The sequence below is a fragment of the Vigna umbellata genome, chromosome 3 (genome assembly GCF_029865625.1).
Source record: "Vigna umbellata cultivar VRB3 chromosome 3, Vumbellata_1.0, whole genome shotgun sequence".
NCBI lineage: Eukaryota > Viridiplantae > Streptophyta > Magnoliopsida > Fabales > Fabaceae > Vigna > Vigna umbellata.
Genome location: NC_142167.1, coordinates 18372542 through 18385357, shown reverse-complemented (window position 1 = coordinate 18385357; position 12816 = coordinate 18372542). Strand labels below are relative to the sequence as shown.

Here is a 12816-nt window from a genome sequence, read left to right as displayed (position 1 = left end):
CGTGGATAGCTAATGCTGGCTTGGTCCATCCTGATATTCCGTGATGCTCATCTTCACGTAGAAGGGGGTAGTCATGTGTGGGAATGGCAGGAGGTCATTCGTATCCCTCACTTAGCAGGGGCGAAGGATTAACCTCGAGTGGCAGCTGTTGAGGGTTTCCCAGTTACTACATCACTCGGGTGCAAGGACGCCTGTAGCTACATGGTTCATACAGTCCGGACGGTCGTCTTTTATACTTATAAATTTCTATGTTATATTATGTTAAATTGTATGTTGTGCGTTGCATGTGAAATGTTGAATGTGAATGTTGAACGTATGAATTAAATATTATAAGCTTACCCTTGCAATTTTCTTTGTGTTGTCTACTGTCCATGTATCTCCGTCTTGTCAAATGCAATGATCATCCGTTGTGGATGTGAGCAGATGGTGGTACGTACGTTGAAGAAATGCTGGAAGAAGGAAATTTGGAAGATGCAAATCTTGTGGAAGTGGAAGTAAAGACCGAGCCTGAACACGCTCGTTAAATTAGGATTGAAGTTGTTAGCTTCGATTGAACGTTCGGCCAAGTGTTTTTGTATAGCCGTTCGTCCTAGTTATTGTTTTGCTTCTGTTTAGCGTACGTTAGTATATATTTGAAGCATTCGTTTTAGTTTCCCTTGTAAGCGTTTATGCGCGCTTCCCTTGTACTGATGTCGTTCGGCTTTTAAATCTGAGTTAATGCAAAGACTGCACTGTTTATATTATTAATTGTAATTAATTCTCAATTATGGTAATTACTATATTTTGGGATGTTACATTAGTGGTATCAGAGCAGTTTTGTTCTTTTAAGGAACACTGTAGGTTATGAGTGCACTACGTTTTTGCTGTGTGCTTATTATGTGTTAATGAGTTATTGTTTTAACTCTCGAACTTTACTAACGCTCGTTTTTCTCTAATCCAGAGAACTAATGGCGCCTAGACTTCCTCCTCCTCCCCAACCGAATGAGTCCGATACGTCCAGCAACGCTAGGTTGTTGGAAACCGTAGTTGAACGACTGCATCAACAGAACACCACGTTGCTGGAGCAAAACGCCACCCTGATGCAGCAAAACCAAGCTGCTATGCAAGGTTTGGAGGCCTCGCGTGTCAATTCTGAAAACACGCAAAGGCAGTTGATGGAAATCTTGGCTGCAACTAGAGGTGCGCCTGGAGCATCTTCTTCAAACGCTGCTCAACCTGCTGCCGAGTGGAGTTTGGAGAGCTTCCTGCAGCATCACCCAGCTAAGTTCAGTGGGAAGTGCCTCCCTGATGAGGCTGATCAATGGCTGGGAGATATGGAGAGAATTTTTAACGCCAAACGCTGCCCAGATGTGAACAGGTTGGCGTACGCTGAGTATTTGTTGACTGGTGAAGCGAACTACTGGTGGACGAGCGTGAAAGCTCTCTTGACAGACGTTCAAACTCCTGTTACTTGGGAAGTGTTTAGGAGTAAATTCTATGAAGAATATTTTCCTGATAGCGTCCGGTTTGCAAAAGAGGTGGAGTTTCTTCAACTGGTCCAAGGAGGGATGTCTATTTCTGAGTATACGAACAAGTTCAAACACTTGGTTCGTTTCAACACAATGGTCACAAATGAAGAATGGCAGTGCCGTAAGTTTGAAAACGGACTGCGGAGTGATTTGAAGGTTTTGATCTCCAGCTTATGTATAAGAACGTTCCCTGCCATGGTTGAGAGGGCCAAGGTTTTAGAGAAGAACATGGCAGAAGTAGAAAGGCACAAGAAACAACAGCAAGTAAATAGAGGACCTATCGTTTCCAGAGGCAATGTTACTCCAAGGAGGACCCCCTACGTTCGTCCAAATCAACCATCTAATACGAGCGGCTCTTGAGCTCTAGTTCCTACTGGACAATCTGGTCAGGTCGGGAACGTTACGTGTTTCCAGTGTGGAGGGCCACACTACCGTTCGTCCTGTCCTCAACTGGTGGGAGTGAAGCACTGTAATCTTTGTGGGCGAAAAGGACACTTAGATAATGAGTGTAACATGGGTGGAAGAGCAGTGATGAGACCACCAAACGCTGGCAGGAATCAGTCTAGAGGAGGACGAGCCCAAGCAGCTGGACGTGTGTATGCTATTATTGGTGCAGAGGCAGCTAACTCAGGTACGCTTATCACCTGCACTTTCTTGCGGTATGAAACGCCTTGATGTACGTTATTTAGTTACTGTGATAAGGAAGCTATTCGGTCTGATAGTGTAAACACCAACAATTGGGTTAGTTTAGATATCCGACCAGTGAGATAGATGTTTATTACTATGATTAGTGAGAGTGTTATTTTCTAGAATTGACTAACTTAGGAGAAATTTAATGTGAATGGGATGTTGGCGTTCGGTATCCCATGAAAATGACTTAGAATAAGAATTCTTTTATTTGGAAAGAATTCTGATTGAGACGAGCGTCCTTTGTGTGAAGGGTTAGGTTTGAGCGTTCGGCTCAGCCTAGCGTGTCCAACGATTGAAAATAAATTGAAGTGTATTTAGACCGCTCGGTTTTGTTCACCAGCGTTCGTCATAAGTAGCGCTTAGTATTATACTGAGCGTTCGTCCAAGTGAACCCTCGATCTTAGACTGAGCATTCGTCCTAAGTTAGCGTTCGGTCTAACACCGAACGTCCGTTCTATTTTTGTGCTCGGTCAACTACCTAGGGTTCGCCCTAAATATCGTTTGGTTCGACACTGAACGTTCGTCTTAATAACGCTCGGTCTTGAAACGAGCGTTCGTTCTTAACAAGCGCTCGGTTTCGAAATGAGCGTTCGTTCTAAGAAGTGTACGGTCTTATACCGGTCGCTCGTCCATACTTTGAATTTCTGAACGTACTTAAATAGCGTTCGTCCCAAATTACCAGTAAATAAATGTTCACTCTTGGTCTTATTTAACACTCTTTCTCAGGGCACTAAATATTCGTTTGATTATATCCTGTTGCTTTTAAAGTTGGTCTACGATCTTTATATCCAAGGTTATTCTGAATCCGTTATACTAGGTTGTTAAGGGTCGGGTTCTTTGACTGCTCGGATTAGTTCGTCCTTTAACGTTCGTCATTTATACCCTTTACTGGAATTTGCTATATATATATATATATATATCTACTTGTCTTAGTTTCCATAATCAATTTATTCCGGAATATTCAGATTAATCTTTTATGTTCTCTCTCATCTGTTGCTTCTGTTTATCCTTTCCACATTCTAATCCAATAGTAAAATACTTCAATATTAATTCTTTTACTCTTGGAAAACTTGTGACTCTTCCTAATGATAATTTCTCTCGTTCGGTATGATGTTACCAATCCATTAACCTTTCAAATTCAATGTCTCTTTATTTCAAAATCATCTACTGGTTCCTTATTTCACGGTTCCCTTGTAATTTATCATCTTCCCATAAATCTTTAGTCCTTACCCAAACATAACCGTTCGTTATAGTTGGAACCAGTCAACATTGAAGAATTGTTAAAGACATGTGTGTGGGACGAAGTCACTTGTCCTAGGAAGCTGCTGCCGAATGTTCTTGGATTGTAGACGCTTTGGGACGGTAGCGTATGAAGATATCATTGTCTTCTCAATTGGCTAATCCTCATTTAGTTTTCACGCATCGTCACTCTGGTTATATATTGGAGACTCGTCTGATGTGCTAGGACTAGAAGGACTAGAACACGTTCATATTTAAGGATAACGATTGTATAAATCCAACCAGTAGGTATTGGAGATACCCCATCTAGTGTTCAAGTGAAAATCCATCAGATGGGTGAAAGTGGTCTGGAACGAGAAGAAAGACGACATTACAAGATAAGTTGAAGGTTTGCTAGCATGGACAAAGTACTCCGTCTACACTTTAATATACCTAGATTTTCGAGGACGAAAATTTTTGTAGTTGGAGGGAATGTAAGACCCTCGAAAATAACGTACATTGGAGTACACGTGGCAACTGGAGAACTAGACACTTCAACAGCGTACGTGGCGGCAGCAGGGAGGAGCATTCCAACAGCTTGCGCCAGGTGTCACGCTGCATGGAGTTTGGAGTGGGGAAAACGCAGCGCAGTTTGCGTGTCACTCGGAGAGCACGACAGTTCACTAGAGAACGCCAGGTGTCACTGCGAGAGGAATCTGGAAAACGTTAGTGGAATGCACGTGGCTGACGAGGAGCGGACGTTCGTTCGGCACTGGAAACAAGGCATGCATTCTCAGAAAAACTCATCCCTCGCTCTACACGCACACTCCTTTCTTGATTTTGGAAAATTCTTTCTCTCCTTCTTCTCTCTACGACTTCCCCACCTTCTCTCTAGGAACCTTCCATCTTCTCCAACTTCTCTCTAAGAACTCCCAAGCTTCTCTCTTCTGTAACTTACCAAAGCTTACTCCTAATCCATTTCAGATACTGCAGAAACGTTCCCTGCACCGTGAGCAGCGTTCTGAACCGAACAGAACCAAGATCTGGACTGGTAAGCTCTCGAACCCTAGAAACCCTTTTCTAAGTTGCATGCAGACCTTAATGCAGCTGCATGTTAGAATATACTCTAAGTTTCCTACGTTCTTTCTGGATAGAGTTAGTGAAACGCTTGAGAAAGCACGTTGTGGGTAGGAAATTTTATTTGGACAAGTTAACAAGTGGTTGCATAGGGAGTACACTGCTATCCAGGTAAGGGAAGCTTATATGTTTAATTTATACTGTATGTGGTATAATCTAAGTTGTATGTATGAAAAATATGATGTTTGAGCTGTATGATTGACCACTGTTATGAAATCTGGGTTCTGATTTTATTGATCTGCATGTTGGTTTGGAACGTATGAAAAATTGATGTTTAATTGTATGAAGTAAATCTGAATCTTGATGTTGAATATGAAGTTACTGGAATTCATGTTAAAAGTTCATAAATTTGAGAATCATCTGAATTAATATAGTATAAAGCTGAAATGTTGAAATCTGGAAAATTTCTAAGGTTGAGAAATCTGAAAATTTTATTCTTTCCCACTGATAAATGACGCTCGTCCCTGAACGGTCTTAAACCGTTCGGTCTTCATTAAAATAACTTAGTTTGGAATTCTTTCATTTGGAAAGAATTCTGCTCGCGAACGAGCGTCCCCAATGGAATATCTGAGCGTTCGTCTAGCTCAGCAGTATTTAAATATTTAAAACTTTATGAATAAGTAACGCTCGGTCTTATACCGAAGCGTTCGTCCTAAATAGCGTTCGTCCTTATGGTGAACGTTCGTCTTTGATAGCGTTCGTCCTTATGTCGAGCGTTCGTCCTCCATAGCGTTCGGACTTATGTCGAGCGTCCGTTCTTAATAAGCGCTCGGTCTTATCACGAGCGTCCGTTCTAAATCTCGCTAGGTCTCCTACCTCGCGTTCGTACTAATTGAATATTCAATTGATGAAATAGCGTTCGTTCAAAGTTTCAAATATTCATTTCTTTACGTTCGTTCCATTCCTGGAATTGGTTTTTCATATGTAAATCTCTTGAAAGATAATTCTAAGTGTTCTTGACCCTCCTTTATACATTAAATCTGGTTCAAGTTTCTATCATGATTATTTTCTAAGTACCAGTACGCTTTAAGTCGAGCCAGTTCATTTAACTGGATCAACAGAGATTACGTTCGTTCTAAGTATTTTTCCTGAGTATCCAGTGAAGTCATTTGGACGTTCGTCCTGATTATTCAGTGGACTGAACGTTCGTTCTATTATTCTCTTAAAGTTAAAGATGAATTTGATATTACATTATAACGAATTACGGTGTGAACACTATATGGATTGAATATGGGATTATGGATATTGGACGAGCGTTCCAGGGAGGAACGTATCATGTATGTTGAACATTGAATTGGTAAAGTATGACCGTGGATAGCTAATGCTGGCTTGGTCCATCCTGATATTCCGTGATGCTCATCTTCACGTAGAAGGGGGTAGTCATGTGTGGGAATGGCAGGAGGTCATTCGTATCCCTCACTTAGCAGGGGCGAAGGATTAACCTCGAGTGGCAGCTGTTGAGGGTTTCCCAGTTACTACATCACTCGGGTGCAAGGACGCCTGTAGCTACATGGTTCATACAGTCCGGACGGTCGTCTTTTATACTTATAAATTTCTATGTTATATTATGTTAAATTGTATGTTGTGCGTTGCATGTGAAATGTTGAATGTGAATGTTGAACGTATGAATTAAATATTATAAGCTTACCCTTGCAATTTTCTTTGTGTTGTCTACTGTCCATGTATCTCCGTCTTGTCAAATGCAATGATCATCCGTTGTGGATGTGAGCAGATGGTGGTACGTACGTTGAAGAAATGCTGGAAGAAGGAAATTTGGAAGATGCAAATCTTGTGGAAGTGGAAGTAAAGACCGAGCCTGAACACGCTCGTTAAATTAGGATTGAAGTTGTTAGCTTCGATTGAACGTTCGGCCAAGTGTTTTTGTATAGCCGTTCGTCCTAGTTATTGTTTTGCTTCTGTTTAGCGTACGTTAGTATATATTTGAAGCATTCGTTTTAGTTTCCCTTGTAAGCGTTTATGCGCGCTTCCCTTGTACTGATGTCGTTCGGCTTTTAAATCTGAGTTAATGCAAAGACTGCACTGTTTATATTATTAATTGTAATTAATTCTCAATTATGGTAATTACTACATTGAAGAATTGCTAAAGACATGTGTGTGGGACGAAGTCACTTGTCCTAGGAAGCTGCTGCCGAATGTTCTTGGATTGTAGACGTTTTTGGACGGTAGCGTATGAAGATATCATTGTCTTCTCAATTGGCTAATCCTCATTTAGTTTTCACGCATCGTCACTCTGGTTATATATTGGAGACTCGTCTGATGTGCTAGGACTAGAAGGACTAGAACACGTTCGTATTTAAGGATAACGATTGTATAAATCCAACCAGTAGGTATTGGAGATACCCCATCTAGTGTTCAAGTGAAAATCCATCAGATGGGTGAAAGTGGTCTGGAATGAGAAGAATGACGACATTACAAGATAAGTTGAAGGTTTGCTAGCATGGACAAAGTACTCCGTCTACACTTTAATATACCTAGATTTTCGAGGACGAAAATTTTTGTAGTTGGAGGGAATGTAAGACCCTGGAAAATAACGTACATTGGAGTACACGTGGCAACTGGAGAACTAGACACTTCAACAGCGTACGTGGCGGCAGCAGGGAGGAGCATTCCAACAGCTTGCGCCAGGTGTCACGCTGCATGGAGTTTGGAGTGGGGAAAACGCAGCGCAGTTTGCGTGTCACTCGGAGAGCACGACAGTTCACTAGAGAACGCCAGGTGTCACTGCGAGAGGAATCTGGAAAACGTTAGTGGAATGCACGTGGCTGACGAGGAGCGGACGTTCGTTCGGCACTGGAAACAAGGCATGCATTCTCAGAAAAACTCATCCCTCGCTCTACACGCACACTCCTTTCTTGATTCTGGAAAATTCTTTCTCTCCTCCTTCTCTCTACGACTTCCCCACCTTCTCTCTAGGAACCTTCCATCTTCTCCAACTTCTCACTAAGAACTCTCATCTTCTCTCTACCATTCCTCACTTCTTTCAACTTCAATCAGTTTTCTGAAACCATAGAAACGTTCACGGGCCAGTAAGCTTCGTTTTGATCCGAACCTCTTTTGATCCTGTAACTGGAAAGTTCCAAACCATAACCTAGATCTAGAATTTCTAGGAACACTGTTTCAGTTGCATGCAAAGAATAAAATCTGAGTTTCTGAGTTGTCTTTGGTTAAACCTAGTTGAGGAGCGTAAGGAAGAGCGTAGCGGGTAGAAAGCCCTAGTTGGACAGAAGCAAGTTATACTGTTAAAAGTTCACTGCAATCCGGGTAAGGGAAGCTTATATGTTTAATTTATACTGTATGTTGAATGATCTGAGTTGCATGAATGAAGAATATAAGATTTGAGTTGTATGGATGATCACTGTTATTGTGCATGTATGAATTTTATGAAGTTGAGCTGTTATGAATGGTTACTGAGATCTGATACGAATTCTGGTTTTGATTGATCTGTTATGGATGAACACTGACTTTTATGTATGATATATGTTGTTGATCTTGGTTAAAATGCATGCTGAATTGATTATGTATGAATGGAGTATGTTTATGATATATTTGGAATGATTTGGATATTGAAACTGTATAATAACGATGTTGAAGGTGAATTAAATCTGGAATGAATGTTACAAAGTTGGAAAAATGAAATCTGGAAAATTCTGTTAAGTTTGAGAAATCTGGAATTTTAATCTTCCCCTTTTATGAATGACGCTCGTCACTGTACGGTCATAGACCGTTCGGTTTTTCATTAAAATAACTTAGTTGGAATTCGTTCATTTGGAATGAATTCTGCTTGAGAACGAGCGTCCCCAATTTAGTGAATGAGCGTTCTTTTCAGCTCAGCTTAGATAAATATTTGAAACTTTATAAATACGTGACGTTCGGCCTTAAGTCGAACGTTCGTCCTCAGTGACGTTCGGCCTCATGTCGAGCGTTCGTCCTTAATATCGTTCGGCCTTATGTCGAACGATCGTTCTATAGAGCGTTCGCCCTTATACTGAACGTTCGTCTGAATTGGCGTTCGGTCTTATACCGAAGCGTTCGTCCTAATTAGCGCTCGGTTTGTATCCAGCGTTCGTTCTGATTTGTGCTCGGTCATTGACCTAGCGTTCGTCCAAAGTAGGGTTCGGTTTCAAACTGAACGCTCGTCCTTATTATTGAATTCTGAGCGAACGTAATTGACGTTCGTCCAAAGTAAATTTCTGAACGTTCGTTCATTTACAGTAAGAGTTGTTTTCTGTACTTTAACTTCTCTGGTTATTTATCTAAGCTATTCTTTATCTAAGTTATTCTGTAAGATATTTATTCTCTTAATTCAACCTAAAGTCCTTGTACTCAATATTTTCTAAGTATTACTCTGATTTTCTAAACTCAATCCCATTTAAACTATTTTAGTATTCTTAACGTCCGTAAGTGGACTATAGTTCGTTTCTTTTGTTCAGAAACGTGAAGTCAAATGCACTGTAATAAGTTCGTTCTTATTTGATTAAAGGATGCCTGTTGTTAATATATGAGAATGGAACAGAGAATGAGAATGTGAATAAAGGGAACTTGTTATTATGGGAGAATGATATTTTGAACGAATTATTGGAAATGGATTTTAACGAGCGTTCCAAGGAGGAACGTCTCAGATATGATTGATTATTGAAGTTTTGTAAAGTATGACTGTGGGCATGCTAATGCTGGCTTGGTCCATCCTGATATTCCGTGATACTCATCTTCACGTAGAAGGGGGTAGTCATGTGTGGGAATGGCAGGAGGTCTTTCGTATCCCTCACTTAGCAGGGGCGAAGGATTTACCTCGAGTGGCAGCTGTTGAGAGTTTCCCAGTTACCACACCACTCGGGTGCAAGGACGCCTGTAGCTACACGGTTCATACAGTCCGGACGGTCTGTCTTATATATATGTATTTTTATGTTTGTTATTGGATAAGTCACATGTTGTTTGTACGAATTGAAATGTAAATGTATGTGTTGATTGTATAAATTAAATATTATAAGCTTACCCTTGCATTTCCATTGTGTTGTCTGCTGTCCATGTATTTTCCGTCTTGTCAAAATGCGATGATCATCCGTTGTGGGTGTGAGCAGATGGTGGTGCATCCCTTGAACAAAGACTTGAAGAAGGGTTGCTTGCTGAAGAAAATCTGGTAGAAGTTGAAGTGAAGGCCGAACAGTGAGCGTTCGGTTCTAGTTAGTGTAGTTAGAGTAGCGAGCGGCTGTGAGCGAGCGCTCTTTTATGGTTTGTTTATAGTTGGACGTTCGGTATTTGTTTTGTAAACCGTTCGTCCTTATCTTTTGTAAGCGCTCGTTAATTTATTCTTCATTTGCGGTCGTTCATCCTCTTTCGTTATTGTCGATCCCTGTGTTTTAAGACTGTTTTGGGTTATTGATACGTGTAATTATTCTAAGTATATAGTTGATGACTGTATAATTTTGGGATGTTACATTATTGGTATCAGAGCAGTTTTGTTCTCTTAAAGGACGCTGTAGGGTTATGAGTGCACTGCGTTTTTGCTGTGTGCTCACTGTATGTTTAATGAGTTATTATTATTTTAACTCTGGAACATAATTAACGTTCGTTTTCCTCTGTGTTCAGAGAACGAATGGCACCTAGGCTACCTCCTCCACCCCAACCAAGTGAACCTGACACGTCCAACAACACTAGGATGTTGGAAACTGTGATTGATAGACTTCAACAACAGAACACGACCTTGATCGAGCAAAACGCTGCTTTGATGAGGCAGAATCAGGATGCAATGCAAAGTTTGGAGGCCTCGCGGGTGAATTCAGAATCAACTCAGAGGCAGCTGATGGATATTCTTGCTGCTACCCGAGGCGCGCCAGGAGCGTCCTCTTCTAACGCTGCCCAGCCTGCTACAGAATGGAGCTTGGAGAGTTTTCTCCAACATCATCCGGCAAAGTTCAATGGAAAGGGTCTTCCTGATGAGGCAGACCAGTGGCTAAGGGATATGGAGAGGATCTTCAATGCTAAGAGGTGTCCGGATGAGAACCGTTTAGCGTACACTGAGTACTTGTTGACGGGAGAAGCAAGCCACTGGTGGGTGAGCGCTAGAGCCATCTTAACGGACGCTCAACAACCAGTCACGTGGGAAGTTTTCAGGAATAAATTTTATGAAGAATACTTCCCTGACAGCGTTCGTTTTGCAAAGGAAGTTGAGTTCTTACAGCTGGTTCAAGGGGGTATGTCAGTTTCAGAATACACCAATAAATTCAAACATCTTGTGCGGTTCAATACTATGGCAACCAGTGAGGAGTGGCAGTGTCGGAAGTTTGAGAACGGTCTAAGAAGTGATTTGAAGGTTATGATTTCAAGTTTGTGCATAAGAACATTTCCTGCCATGGTTGAGAGGGCCAAAGTTTTGGAGAAAAATATGGCAGAAGCTGAACAACACAAGAAGCAACAACAAGTTAGTAGGGGACCTATAGTATCCCGGGGAGGTACCGTTCCGAGAAGGACACCTTACCCTCGTCCTAGTCGGCCATCTAGCACGAGCAGTTCTCAAGCTTTAGTTCCTACTGGACAAGCCGGACAGTACAGGAACGTTACTTGTTTCCAGTGTGGAGGACCACACTACCGTTCGTCATGTCCTCAGTTGGTGGGAGGAAAATACTGTAACCGGTGTGGACGAAATGGACATTTGGAGAACGAGTGCAACATGAGTGGTCGAGTGGTGATGAGACCACCGAACGCTGGAAGGAATCAGCAAGGGAGAGGTGGACGAGCCCAAGTTGTTGGGCGTGTATATGCGATAACTGGAGCGGAGGCGGCTAGCTCAGGTATATTCATCCACCGCACTTTCTTGTGGTATGAACTGCCTTGCTGTACACTGTTTTAATTACTGTGATAAGGAAGCTGTTCGGTCTGATAGTGTAAACACCAACAATTGGGTTAGTTTAGATATCCGACCAGTGAGATAGATGTTTATTACTATGATTAGTGAGAGTGTTATTTTCTAGAATTGACTAACTTAGGAGAGATTTAATGTGAATGGGATGTTGGCGTTCGGTATCCCATGAAAATGACTTAGAATAAGAATTCTTTTATTTGGAAAGGATTCTGTTTGAGACGAGCGCCCTTTGTGTGAAGGGTTAGGTTTGAGCGTTCGGCTCAGCCTAGCGTGTCCAACGATTGAAAATAAATTGAAGTGTATTTAGACCGCTCGGTTTTGTTCATCAGCGTTCGTCATAAGTAGCGCTTAGTATTATACTGAGCGTTCGTCCAAGTGAACCCTCGATCTTAGACTGAGCATTCGTCCTAAGTTAGCGTTCGGTCTAACACCGAACGTCCGTTCTAAAAGCACGTCCGTTCTATTTTTGTGCTCGGTCAACTACCTAGGGTTCGCCCTAAATATCGTTTGGTTCGACACTGAACGTTCGTCTTAATAACGCTCGGTCTTGAAACGAGCGTTCGTTCGTAACAAGCGCTCGGTTTCGAAATGAGCGTACGGTCTTATACCGGTCGCTCGTCCATACTTTGAATTTCAGAACGTACGTAAATAGCGTTCGTCCCAAATTACCAGTAAATAAATGTTCACTCTTGGTCTTATTTAACACTCTTTCTCAGGGCACTAAATATTCGTTTGATTATATCCTGTTCCTTTTAAAGTTGGTCTACGATCTTTATATCCAAGGTTATTCTGAATCCGTTATACTAGGTTGTTAAGGGTCGGGTTCTTTGACTGCTCGGATTAGTTCGTCCTTTAACGTTCGTCATTTATACCCTTTACTTGAATTTGCTATATATATATATATATATATATATATATATATATATATATATATATATATATATATATATATATATATATATATATCTACTTGTCTTAGTTTCCATAATCAATTTATTCCGGAATATTCAGATTAATCTTTTATGTTTTCTCTCATCTGTTGCTTCTGTTTATCCTTTCAACATTCTAATCCAATAGTAAAATACTTCAATATTAATTCTTTTCCTCTTGGAAAACTTGTGACTCTTCCTAATGATAATTTCTCTCGTTCGGTATGATGTTACCAATCCATTAACCTTTCGAATCCAATGTCTCTTTATTTCAAAATCATCTACTGGTTCCTTATTTCACGGTTCCCTTGTAATTTATCATCTTCCCATAAATCTTTAGTCCTTACCCAAACATAACCGTTCGTTATAGTTGGAACCAGTCAACATTGAAGAATTGCTAAAGACATGTGTGTGGGACGAAGTCACTTGTCCTAGGAAGCTGCTGCCGAATGTT

General features: G+C 41.1%; 1 protein-coding gene and 1 pseudogene across 1 annotated transcript; both read left to right on the top strand.

Moving 5' to 3' along the window:
• Window positions 1-1313: 1313 nt before the first annotated feature.
• LOC148201779 (uncharacterized) lies at window positions 1314-1868 on the top strand. The gene has a single exon (XM_088109485.1). It carries the CDS (start codon window positions 1314-1316, stop codon window positions 1866-1868), a length of 555 nt encoding a protein of 184 aa, XP_087965611.1.
• An 8299-nt stretch (window positions 1869-10167) lies between these two features.
• Window positions 10168-11459, top strand: LOC148201778 (uncharacterized; annotated as a pseudogene).
• Window positions 11460-12816: the final 1357 nt, after the last annotated feature.